Here is an 11191-nt window from a genome sequence, read left to right as displayed (position 1 = left end):
TGTCTCTCATCTCGCAGATGCATTTCATATGATCTGTTCACATTATTGCTGGTCAAAAGACATTTCAGAATACTGCCCTACAGGGACAAACATAGTAACTACACATTTTAGTTAGTGTTAAAATTGAGCTACTAAAATCGAGTCTTAAATATTGTGGTCTGTACTGTGACAGATGTGTTTAATGTGCTCAGATTCTGAAAAGCTGGAGTGTAACAGTTCAATCAAGAAACATTTATTTGTTTCTCAATTTAAGCGCTGGTGTAGATACAATGTTTCACCTTTGTAGGGCAGAATAGTTTTCAGTATGCGTCCATTTGACTGAAAATCTGTGGAGGTAATGGATGATTTGTGATTCTTATGCTATGCTATTTTGTAGAAGTGTGTGTGTGTGTATATATAAATATGTTTCAGAAGCGCATCCAAAAATGAGCCACTGTAGATCCAAACCCCTGCAAAGTCAAACTGAGGAATGTTATTTAAAGTGCCATTGAGCCAGTTCATCTGTTTTATCACATCGAGTCTCTTGTTATTTACCAAAAATGAGCCAGTTTTAAAGTCAAACTGGGAATGTTATTTAAAGTGCCATTGAGCCAGTTCATCTGTTTTATCACATCGAGTCTCTTGTTATTTACCCCAGTTTTAAAGGGATGTCCGAAGCTGGGTGGCTTTTTTCATATATATATATATATATATATATATATATATATATATATATATAATTTTTTTTTGTCACTCCCTACCATGTGTCAGAAATAACGTTAAACCATCACTGCGGAAAACGTTAAGTTGTCAGTTTGGCGGTTGGCTTGATTCCTGGAAGCGAGCATTTTCTAAAGCATATTGCAGACTATATAGACTAAACCTGTTTTCTGGTTTTAATGAACATTTAGAGGCTAGACAATCAATTCAATACATTTCTTTTTTAAATTAATATTCAGCAGATGTTCCATTAAGGCCATCTTGCGTTTGTCCACGGTAAAACTGGCATGTTTCTTTCAGTGAGTGATGTTTAGGATTGAATCTCAGAATTTTTTTTTGTTTTATTTTGGAAAGATTTGAGATTCACCTTAATGTTGGCTGTTGACTAATGAGTTTCACTAAAGTGTTTGTATCTTCAACAGCACTTAATTTAGTCATTGCAGACTTTTTTTTTTTTTTTGCCATTCTGTCAGGAACACACTTCATTATGTTTGCCAGAGTTGTCACGCCACACTATATGTTTGCACTAATGTCATTTATAGCGAATAATATTTTGTCTTGTTGGGCAACAAATGCTTACAGAGCAGATGAAGTATAGCTCATTATAAATGTGTACATATATGGCAAATATATTCCTTTGTATATTCTTTTATCATGTTTTTGATATGCCGCACAGTGTTAAAGCAGCAGTGAACATCATGAAGTGTCCTGAGGATCGTGTGAACGCTCTCAAAAGTGGGATTGATCCTGAGGACGCAGATTTGTTTTGTGTTTTTGCTGTTTTTTTTAAAAATATGCATTTCAGAAAGGCAGATTTGTGTGCATGAATACATCTAATGTATGAGCAAACACAAATGTCATTCGAAATGTTCTGTATCAAGTAGTTTTTGCACAATTTTCTGGAAAGAAAATAAAATGGAAATATAGGTAGAATGAATGTTGTGGGTTTTTTTTCAATTAGGGGTTCAAGTGTGTAGTGCTGAAACCCTATTGTAATTGTTGGAATTCCAAGAATCGGCAGTCTCCACGTAAAACTGACTGCGCAGACCAAACCTAAGTCGTAGAGACTTGAAACTTAGAGGGATGGTAGCACTCCCATAACTGACAACGTCACCAAGGCTTTCCCCAATCGGCCTGAGGGGCGCTACTGCGATCAAAAGTGCGAAATCACTCGTAACTCCTAAACCGTCAGTCACAGGCCCAAGTGTCTTATGTCACTGGAATGTATTTTGGATTTTTGGAAAAAACTACTTTTGCGAACTAGTCCTAGGTCTTTCGCCCGATTGTAACCAAACCAGTGCAGAAAGATTCTCTAGAGAGCGAATATTACTAATTATCAGGAAAAAACAAGTTGGACTTTCGTCTCGCCATCGCAAAGGGATGCTGAAATGTTTGAAAGGGGCAGGGCCACTTTTAGTAATATGCCTATAACTCCTGAACAGAATGAGGTATCTCGGCAAACTCACAACACTTAGGTAAACTCAATCTGTGGTCACAAGACAAAAAACGAGCATGGCCACTTGGTGGTGCTATAAGAGGGGAAAAAACATAAAAATGGCTATACTTACACAACCATTTGTCCTATCAACAAGAAAAGTGTTGTGCATGGTCTTGGTCAAAAGTGCCACACGTGTCTATAAGGACATTTACATATCTCAAAAAACATTAAAATGATTAAATTTGAGCACCTATTAGGCAAGGTTAACAGAGGCTAATCGGAATGAAACTCAGTGGGCCTGTTTGACTCACGAAAGAAGAAATTTGAAAGTAATCTGCGGCTGAATCACATTTTTCAAGGGCGCAAACGATTGTACATCACACGGTTTTTCACACGATTTTGTACCATATGACAGAACTCCTCATTTCAGACAACTTTGCCTCTAGAACCACTGCTATGAATCAGATTGTTTGTTAAATGATTGAGAAGATGTAAAAATCCTACTTTTGTGAACTAGTCCTAGGTCTTTCACTCAATCTGGGAAAAAAACAACACAGCAGTGCAATTCTCTGGACTCTCTAGGTCAATAATTATCAAAAAACGTTGAAATTTACCCTTCGGGAAGCTATAACGGTGTCGTTTAGGAAAGGGGCCTGTTCAAATTCACCTTAGATCCTATCACGAAACCCGGTGAGCACATGGGACAGGTGATTCTAAAGAAGCACGCAAAGTTTTAAGGAGATGGGACCACAGCTGTTGCTATAACAGTCATAAACGTTAAAAAAACATAATATTTCTATGGTAAATTGCCTGTATTTGCCAAAAAAGATTTTTAAATAATTGATTTAGGTGGTTACAGGCTTGCTAAAGGATGTCTTTTTTTTTTATTTGTACTTAAATGCTTTAAAGTGTTTGAACACTGGTAATCGCTGCTTGCAGCTCTGTTATTATTGTTTTTGATGTGATTTGAGTTTTTAATAGGTGATTTTACGGAGTTAAATCTTTTTTTTATTTCTCTCTTGTTAAGAAATTACAGGTAAGCTTCAATTTTCAGACTTTCAGATCTGGCATGCTATAACCAATAAATAGAGTAAATAAAGTGGCAAAGAGTGGCTTCCATATCTTCAGTACTTCTTTTGCTGGATCTTCTCTGCTGATTTTCACACGGTTAACCACCAGATCGTCCTGTCAACCCTCATGGTAAAGGGCATCTCAGGATTCGCACTCCAGTGGTTTGAGTCCTGCCTCTCAGATAAGTCCTTTTTGGTATCTTGGAAGGGTGAGGTGTCCAATTCACAACATCTAGCTGGGGTACCTCAGGGCTCAATTATTGGACCACTTCTCCGTCTACATGGCATCACTAGTCAATCAGAAACATGGCTTTTCATATCACTGCTATGCTGATGATTCTACCTATAGTTCCATCCTGATGATCAAAACAATAGTTGCTTGCATCTCAGCATGTCTAACAGACTTTTCGTGCTGAATGAAGGACCTTCAGCTTAACCTTGCCAAGACAGAACTGCATGTGGTTTCAGCCAACCAAACACAATCACAATTTCTCCATTCAGCTAGGCGCAATCAACCATAACACCTTCCAGGACAACCAGGAATCCTGGAGTTGTGACTGATGATCAGCTGAATTTCACAGACCACATTGCTAAAACTGTACGGTCCTGCAGATTTACCTTATCCAACATTAGGAAGATCAGGGCCTTTCTATCAGAACATGCTACACAATTGCTCTCTTGGCAAGTCTTCCAGCCAGTTTATTTTCCAGAGATTTTCAGCTGGGTTTAGATCAGGACTCTGGCCCAGCCATTTCATTATTTCAGTGTTCTTAGCTTCAAAGAACTGCTTTACCTGTTTTGCAGTGTGACAGAGCCGTTGTCTTGCATGGAAATTGCAGGTGGATTGGGAGATGCTTGCAGGGAAGGAACTACATGTTGCTGAAGGAGGTTCTTGATAAACATTTGCATTCACCCTCATGTAACTGTGTAAGAGGCCCAAGTCCTGCAGCAGAAAACATCCCTCAAACCATGACACTTCCTCCTGCACCTTTCACTGACGTCTTTACGCATTTGGGCTTCAGGCTTTCCCCAGTTTGACGCCGAACAAAATGTTTCCCATCAGACCCAAATAAATTAAACTTGCACGCATCACTAAAGTGAACCTTGGACCTGTCCTCCTTTCCACACAACACGCTCCTCAGCAAAAGTGAGCTTATGCCGAGTCAGATCCTTAACCTGTTCAGCACTGAGCAGGTGAGCAATTCCAGCTGCAGTGCTGAACCAATTCCCCAATGAGAGTCTCTGCATTATCCTGTCTCCAGAATAACTTCTAATAGGAGTAAGCAGTGACTGGTTGTTCTCTAATTTTGATCTCCACAATACTTAGTCATATTTGAAGTTATTCCAACAGGAGTATAAGGGCATATTTTATAAATTAATTGTATTATGAAGCGCAGTATAAAAAACCTAAACAAGATATTTGAAACTGAGCTCTGATCAAAATGAGAGAACGCTTACAGATACCTCCAAGTTGCTGGTGTTAATCTGGCACCTGGTGCTAATTTCCTTAAAAATGTGACAAACCCTATTTAACTAGCAGCATTTCTTCAATTTTCACTCAGACTGCAAGACAGCAGACTGAGGGCCAGAGGGATGACACTTTTAGCCATTGCAAGAGCAGCTGGTCGTTCCAAATCTCTAATGTAATTCTTGAATATTGCAGGTTTACAATGACACTGATACATTCAAGTCCCTCAAAAATGCTGGTTATCCACTTAAGGTAAATGCACAAGAAGACACAGCCCAATCTCACGGCAATTCGTACATATTTTACAAGGTGGCTAATTCGTACAACCTCACACAGATTCATACGATTTCAGCTAAAATGTAAATATGTTACGAGTTGCACAATACGTATGAATTTGTATGAATGCTCTACCTGCCTCTAAACCTACCTGTCGCTGAAATCGTACAAATTCATACGAATTAGCCACCCGTAAAATATGTACGAACTGGTCGTGAGATAGCGTTAGAAGACAGGATAATGCAGAGACTCTCAATGGGGAATTGGTTCAACACTGCAGCTGGAATTGCTCACCTGTTCAGTGGTAAACAGGGCAAGGATCTGTCTCGGCATGTTTAAGAGAAGTTGAACTGAAAGTGCACTCTGCTGTGACCAAGCCTGTCGTAAGCAGAAAGAATCAAAAGGCTAAGCTCATCTTTGCTGAGGAGCATGTTGTGTGGAGAGAAAATAATTGGTCCAAAGTTCATTTTAGTGATAAGAGCAATTTTTGCATTTTGAGTGAGGGAAAAAAAGAGTTCATTTCTGGCTTTACAAGGCAAGGTTTCCAATGACCATAAGGATTGGACCGCAGAAGACTGGTGTAAGGTCTTCTTATTATCTTCTCTGATGAGTCCAGTTTTCAGCTTTGCCCAACACCTGGTCATCTAATGGTTAGACAGAGACCTGGAGAGGCATACAAACACACTGTAAAATTTGGTGAAGGATCGATGATGATCTGGGGGTGCTTCAGCAAGACTAAAATCTGATACATTTGTCTTTGTGAAGAGCGTATGATTCCAGCCACGTACAAGGTTGTCCTGGATGAAAACTTGATTCCTTCTGCTCTGACAATGTTTTCCAACTCTGAAGATTGTTTTTTCTGGCAGGACAATGCTCCATGCCACATAGCCAGGTCAAGGTGTGGCATGGAGGACCACCAGATCAAGATCCTGTCATGGCCAGCCCGATCTCCAGACCTGAACCCCACTAAAAACCTCTGGAATGTGATCAAGAAGAAGATGGATGCTCACAAGTCATCAAACAAAGCCCAGCTACTTGATTTTTTTTGTACCAGGAGTGGCATAATGTCACCCAGCAGCAATGTGAAAGACTGGTGGAGAGCATAAAAGCTGTGATTGAAAATCAGGGTTATTTCACCAAATATGTGACCCTGGACCACAAAACCAGTCGTAAGTTGGCTAACACGGGTATATTTGTAACAATAGCCAAAAATACATTGTATGGGTTAAAATGATCAATTTTTCTTTTATGCAAAAAATCATTAGGCTATTAAGTAAAGATCAATTTTTGATTAGTAATATGCATTCCTAAGAACTTTTTCTGGACAACTTTAAAGGCGATTTTCTCAACATTTAAATTTTGTTTTTGCACCCTCAGATTCCAGATCTTCAAATATTACTCCAAATATTGTCCTAACAAACCATACATCAATGGAAAGCTTATTTATTCAGCTTTCAGATAATATATATATATCTCGGTTTTAAAAAACTGACCACATTTTGTGGTCCAGAGTCACATATTTATTCTGAACTCTTCTCAAGTTAAAACAGTAGTATTTTTTTTTTTTTTTTTTTGCATTATTTGAGGTTGTTATTTTGACCAGTTGCAATTTTCTCCAAACAAATGCTCTAAATGACAATATGTTTATTTGGAGTGTGAAAGAAACACTGTCAGTAGTTTATGGAGTAAAACAAAAACGTTCATTTTACTCAACTAGAGAAATTGATAATTTTGCAGTGGTCACTTCATTTTTTTCCAGAGCTGTATGTATGTGTGTATTTTATATTTATTGTCTTATTTTTATAAAATGTATAATTCCTAATTTATATTTCCGACAGCAATTGTTAAAGACATGAGCATTATGAATCACGAACACATATCCAACATATGCAACTATTTTTATTTCTTTCAGAAGGCTATCAGTAATTTAAATGTAACTAATAATGTAATGTCATTATTCAGAGTTGACTAATTTTCAGTGATTCAACTAGTTTGCTAGTGTAATTATAAGTTTAATCACACGATGGCGCTGCTGCATCATATGTTCGTAGAGGTACACGCGCGTTTAATGATGCGTCTCAAACCGAGAGCTAAAAACTAAATTTTTGATTAATGCTCTTTAACGAAGGAGGAAAATGATTTAATAAAGCTATACTAAAGTTGTTTTGGTAATAAATTCGATAAAGAGTACTATTAAACATCTGTAACATGCTCTTGGCAAAAAGGTAATATAAATATGTTTAAAAAATACACAGAAATCTGCCAGGGCGGCATGGACATGAAATTTTAATTCTCTAAATAATCCATATTTTCCACTTGCGTTATGAGCACAGAGCGTTTTTCTTGTTTAAAATAGCCTACTTCTGTGACACTGGGTCTTTATTTCATCTCATACGTTAAAAAATACATTCTACAAAAATATATATTTTATTTGTATTGGTTTATTAAAAGTTAATATCCGCGCGAAACGTATGGAATTCGGGTTACCTGTTGAATTAACATCATATATTATTAGTAGTAGTAGTAGAATTACGTAGTTAATGTTTATATTTATAATAATTATTTCAGTATGTACTAACGTCATAAGTAAATCTCTTTTCCAGATTTTGTTTTTTTACTTATTTATTTATTTATTTTACATTGCATGTAAGTTATATGAGTGTGCACCGTGGGAGAATGAGGGGACAAACTATAAATACACTGGCCCCAGGGGCCGGTGCACACGGCTGCATATCTGTCAGTCACAGCTATACAGCTTGGAAAAATAAAATGGTTAGAGTGAGAGATGCTTTGCGCCGTGTGCGTGTTTGTTTAAGCCGGAGAGGAGCGCGTTTGTTTCAGAATGGATTCCACATAATTCCCCTGCAGTTTATTCACCAGCTATAACATATACTGTGATCTGTCGCATCAAGCATTCGTGTTTTCGTGGTATCCATGTCCTTATATGAAAAAATCAAATGTTACGGTGCTGTCACACAATTTACATTTTTGCTATTTCGTTTTTTTCACATTCTGTCCAAGACATAACCGTGCACCTACTTCATTGCTAAAGGAGAAAACAGCTCAAAATGTATAGAAATCGAATTAAGATTTTCAGGTTTTTAAGAACATATGCAAAATATATAAAATATTAAATAATATTGGTATAATTCCAATTTATGTATTATTTTTTATATTGTGTTACCGACCATTTTATATCAGCTTCGTCTCCATGTGCGCTTGCGTGTATCTTTTATATAAAAATAATCTTTTATTTCTCTGCTGTAGTTTCAGAAATTTTCCCCCTGGCATGGCCTATATAACAGCGCATAATATACAAATCCGTCTGTTTCATTTTTTAATAATGATAATAATAATAAAAATATAAGTTTATGACCAGAATTTAAAAAAAAAAAATCGTCAGAGGTCAGGTCTGCTTTATTTGAATTATTTGAATGAGATAAAGGCACTGTGGAAATTGTGGGAACTGAATTTTAGTCAATATAGGCTACCCATAAGCTATCTATCTTCAAATTCGTCTGTCAAATTTTAAACATATAATTCCATGAAAGGTTTATCATACTTTACAGCGTAGAAGACACTTGAGGCGGCGTTCGGTTCCCTCAGATCGTCACACAGACGGAACCCTCTGGAGAACCTTTGGACAACCTTTTGAAGGCGCCTCAGATAGACTATAATGAACTCCCTGAACTTCACCGTACATTTAAATTGCCTCAAAGTCTTTGAATTCTAATGAACCGCTAACCATCTTCCCGGCACAAACCAAACGTTCCCGTTTGGGAATCAATTCCTAACATTCTTTTTAAGCTCTTCGTTAACCAAGTAAGTTTTTATGTGCCTCACAACCTACAGTGAACGTTTATGTGATGTTCCCTAATGGTTCTTTTTAGGTTTCAGGTGCAGGATCTAATGGATTTCTCGAGGTTTATGCAGGGAATCTGAAGAACCTCAAATGCCCCCCTCAGGTTGTTTCATTTTTAAATCTTTAGTAGATGCGCTTGCGAATACCAGTGTGGATGCAACATTGCACGACACGACGACACGCAATCTGTCCTTATTAACGGCTTCCTCGAGTTCACATTAAGCTTTTCTACGTGTGAACAAGACACAAGTGTTTTATTGTCAGGCCGGCAATTACAGCGTCGAGAAGATAACTAGATGGATCAATACAGACCCATTTTGCGAGGGGTTTGCAGCGTCTAACTCCAATCAGCTTCTTGTGAATGCTCGAGTAATGCCATCTGACAAACTGATGGAGTGGGTGGAGGAGAGAGAGAGAGGATGGCAGCTCTGGTTGGGCGGATCTGACACTGGTTTTGCCTTCGGACCGCCTCTCAGGGTCCCTCCTTCAAGCCTCTGGGGCTGCTGCGCTCGTGTTTAGTTTCCCTCTCATAGTCAAAGGAAGGGTTGATTCCTTTGGGAAGAGACACAAATCACTTCAATTTGATCAAGAGGGCTAAGGATACAGCCTCCTCTTGATTTACCCACTTTTGAAGGCTTTTTTCTTCCTGACAAAGCAAAATCGGAAAAAAGAAGACAAGAGGAGAAAAGTTGTTTAGGTCATGATGACATCTGATATGAGGTCTGCTTGATCGCACCAGCTGCTCTCAGGAAACATTATCAGCACAGAAAAAAAATCTTGCTTTTTGTTTCCATTTTACACCGGGATCTGTCCTGGTTTCCAAACTCCTTCCCATCCGAGCGCTGAGCTGCCTCTCTCTCTCTTTCTCTCTCTCGCGTTCTCTCTCTCTTACGCACGGGAGGTGGGCACCTGAGAACACTACCAACGGGAAGAGAGTGTGAGAGATCCCGGTTTCATGTTTGGGATTCAGGAGAGCATCCAAAGGAGTGGGAGTATTTTGAAAGAGGAGCCCATCGGAGCCGGCATGAACGCAGTCCGAACATGGATGCAAGGCGCCGGGGTGCTGGATGCGAACACGGCCGCGCAGAGGTAAGAGACCCCCGGGGCTGCGACTTCAACCTCCCACGGAGCGTGGACCGATCGTGCTGCTGGCGTTTGTTTTGAGGAAACTCGATCCGGATTGTGGAGGATTAAGCCTTTGATTCGCTTTGCTTTTGTCGTTTAGTGAGCTTTGATGAGTTCCTTTGGATGCAAAGTTTGGATACTTTGCCAAAGCTCACCTTCTTTTGCATGCAGTCACATCTGGAGGTCGTAAGACCACTGGATTGAACTTGCTGGAGAAATAATAAAAATGATAATTGGCTAATATTAATAGTAATAATAACAATAATAGCCTACTAAATTAATTAATTAAGATTTCGCATATGCACATGTATAGGCATTTTTAATTCTCCAATCGGTGGACTAGCAATTAAACATCCAATTTATTTCAATAACACATCTACGTCTAATATCTGAAGGATGTTTTTAACACGGGCCTTTCTGCGTGTCTTCCCCGTAGTGGAGTGGGACTGGCCCGGGCGCACTTCGAGAAACAGCCGCCCTCAAATCTTCGCAAATCCAACTTCTTCCACTTCGTTTTAGCCCTTTATGACCGGCAAGGACAACCGGTGGAAATTGAGAGAACCTCTTTTGTCGGATTTGTGGAAAAAGAGAAGGTGAGTTTCCTATACGAGCTTCAAAAACTGATTTTCAGCACCACGATGTCAGCGGAGCACTAAATACGATCGCATATGCTTTTATAGTTTTTATTTTTAAAAGTGCAGGAGATACTACATGACAAGTAAACTGCAAAAACAAGCACATTTGAAAAACGTTTAAATAATTAATATGTGAACATGTTGAAAAAAATATGTGTGATCAGTAAAATAAAACAATATTGCAATATTAGCTGTAAAAAATGAACATTTTAGGAATTAAATCGGATAGTTATTTAAATTGGATTCTTATTTAATATATCAGTGCTAGGTTAATTTAAAATTTAAGATTAAGGTTTAATATGCATTTCTTACATTTATAAATAAAAACAGCGAATGAGTGTTAATTTTGCATGCCTTCAAAACTCAATCACCTGTATTTTTTTTTTCAACCGATTTAACAGAATTTGACCAATTTTGGCAGAGCAAAATTTACATATTTATAAAATATATCTTATGCATTTATATGCATGTAGCCTACATAATAAAACAACATTATACACGTAATAGCAGCAACGGCCTGTAACTTAAATAATGCTACTATAACTTACTATAAGTGATATGACATAATACAGCTAAGAATAAATCAATTTGACCTCATACATTAACTATAATTTATGA

The 11191-nt window shown here is 38.1% G+C and overlaps 1 protein-coding gene across 5 annotated transcripts in view; it reads left to right on the top strand.

Moving 5' to 3' along the window:
* Positions 1-9322: 9322 nt before the first annotated feature.
* Positions 9323-11191, top strand: part of ebf1b (EBF transcription factor 1b) — a 155073-nt gene continuing 153204 nt past the window's right edge. For all 5 annotated transcript variants that reach the window (XM_051092974.1, XM_051092971.1, XM_051092972.1 and 2 more), the window contains exons 1-2: positions 9323-9902; positions 10375-10531. In XM_051092974.1, coding sequence (XP_050948931.1) covers positions 9769-9902; positions 10375-10531 — 291 coding nt within the window. In that variant the 5' untranslated portion in view covers positions 9323-9768. The remainder of the gene's footprint in view (positions 9903-10374; positions 10532-11191) is intronic.

This window comes from Labeo rohita, chromosome 21, assembly GCF_022985175.1.
Source record: "Labeo rohita strain BAU-BD-2019 chromosome 21, IGBB_LRoh.1.0, whole genome shotgun sequence".
Classification (NCBI taxonomy): Eukaryota; Metazoa; Chordata; class Actinopteri; order Cypriniformes; family Cyprinidae; genus Labeo; species Labeo rohita.
Note: the sequence above shows the minus strand (reverse complement) of the source record. Positions and strands in the feature narration are given on the sequence as shown.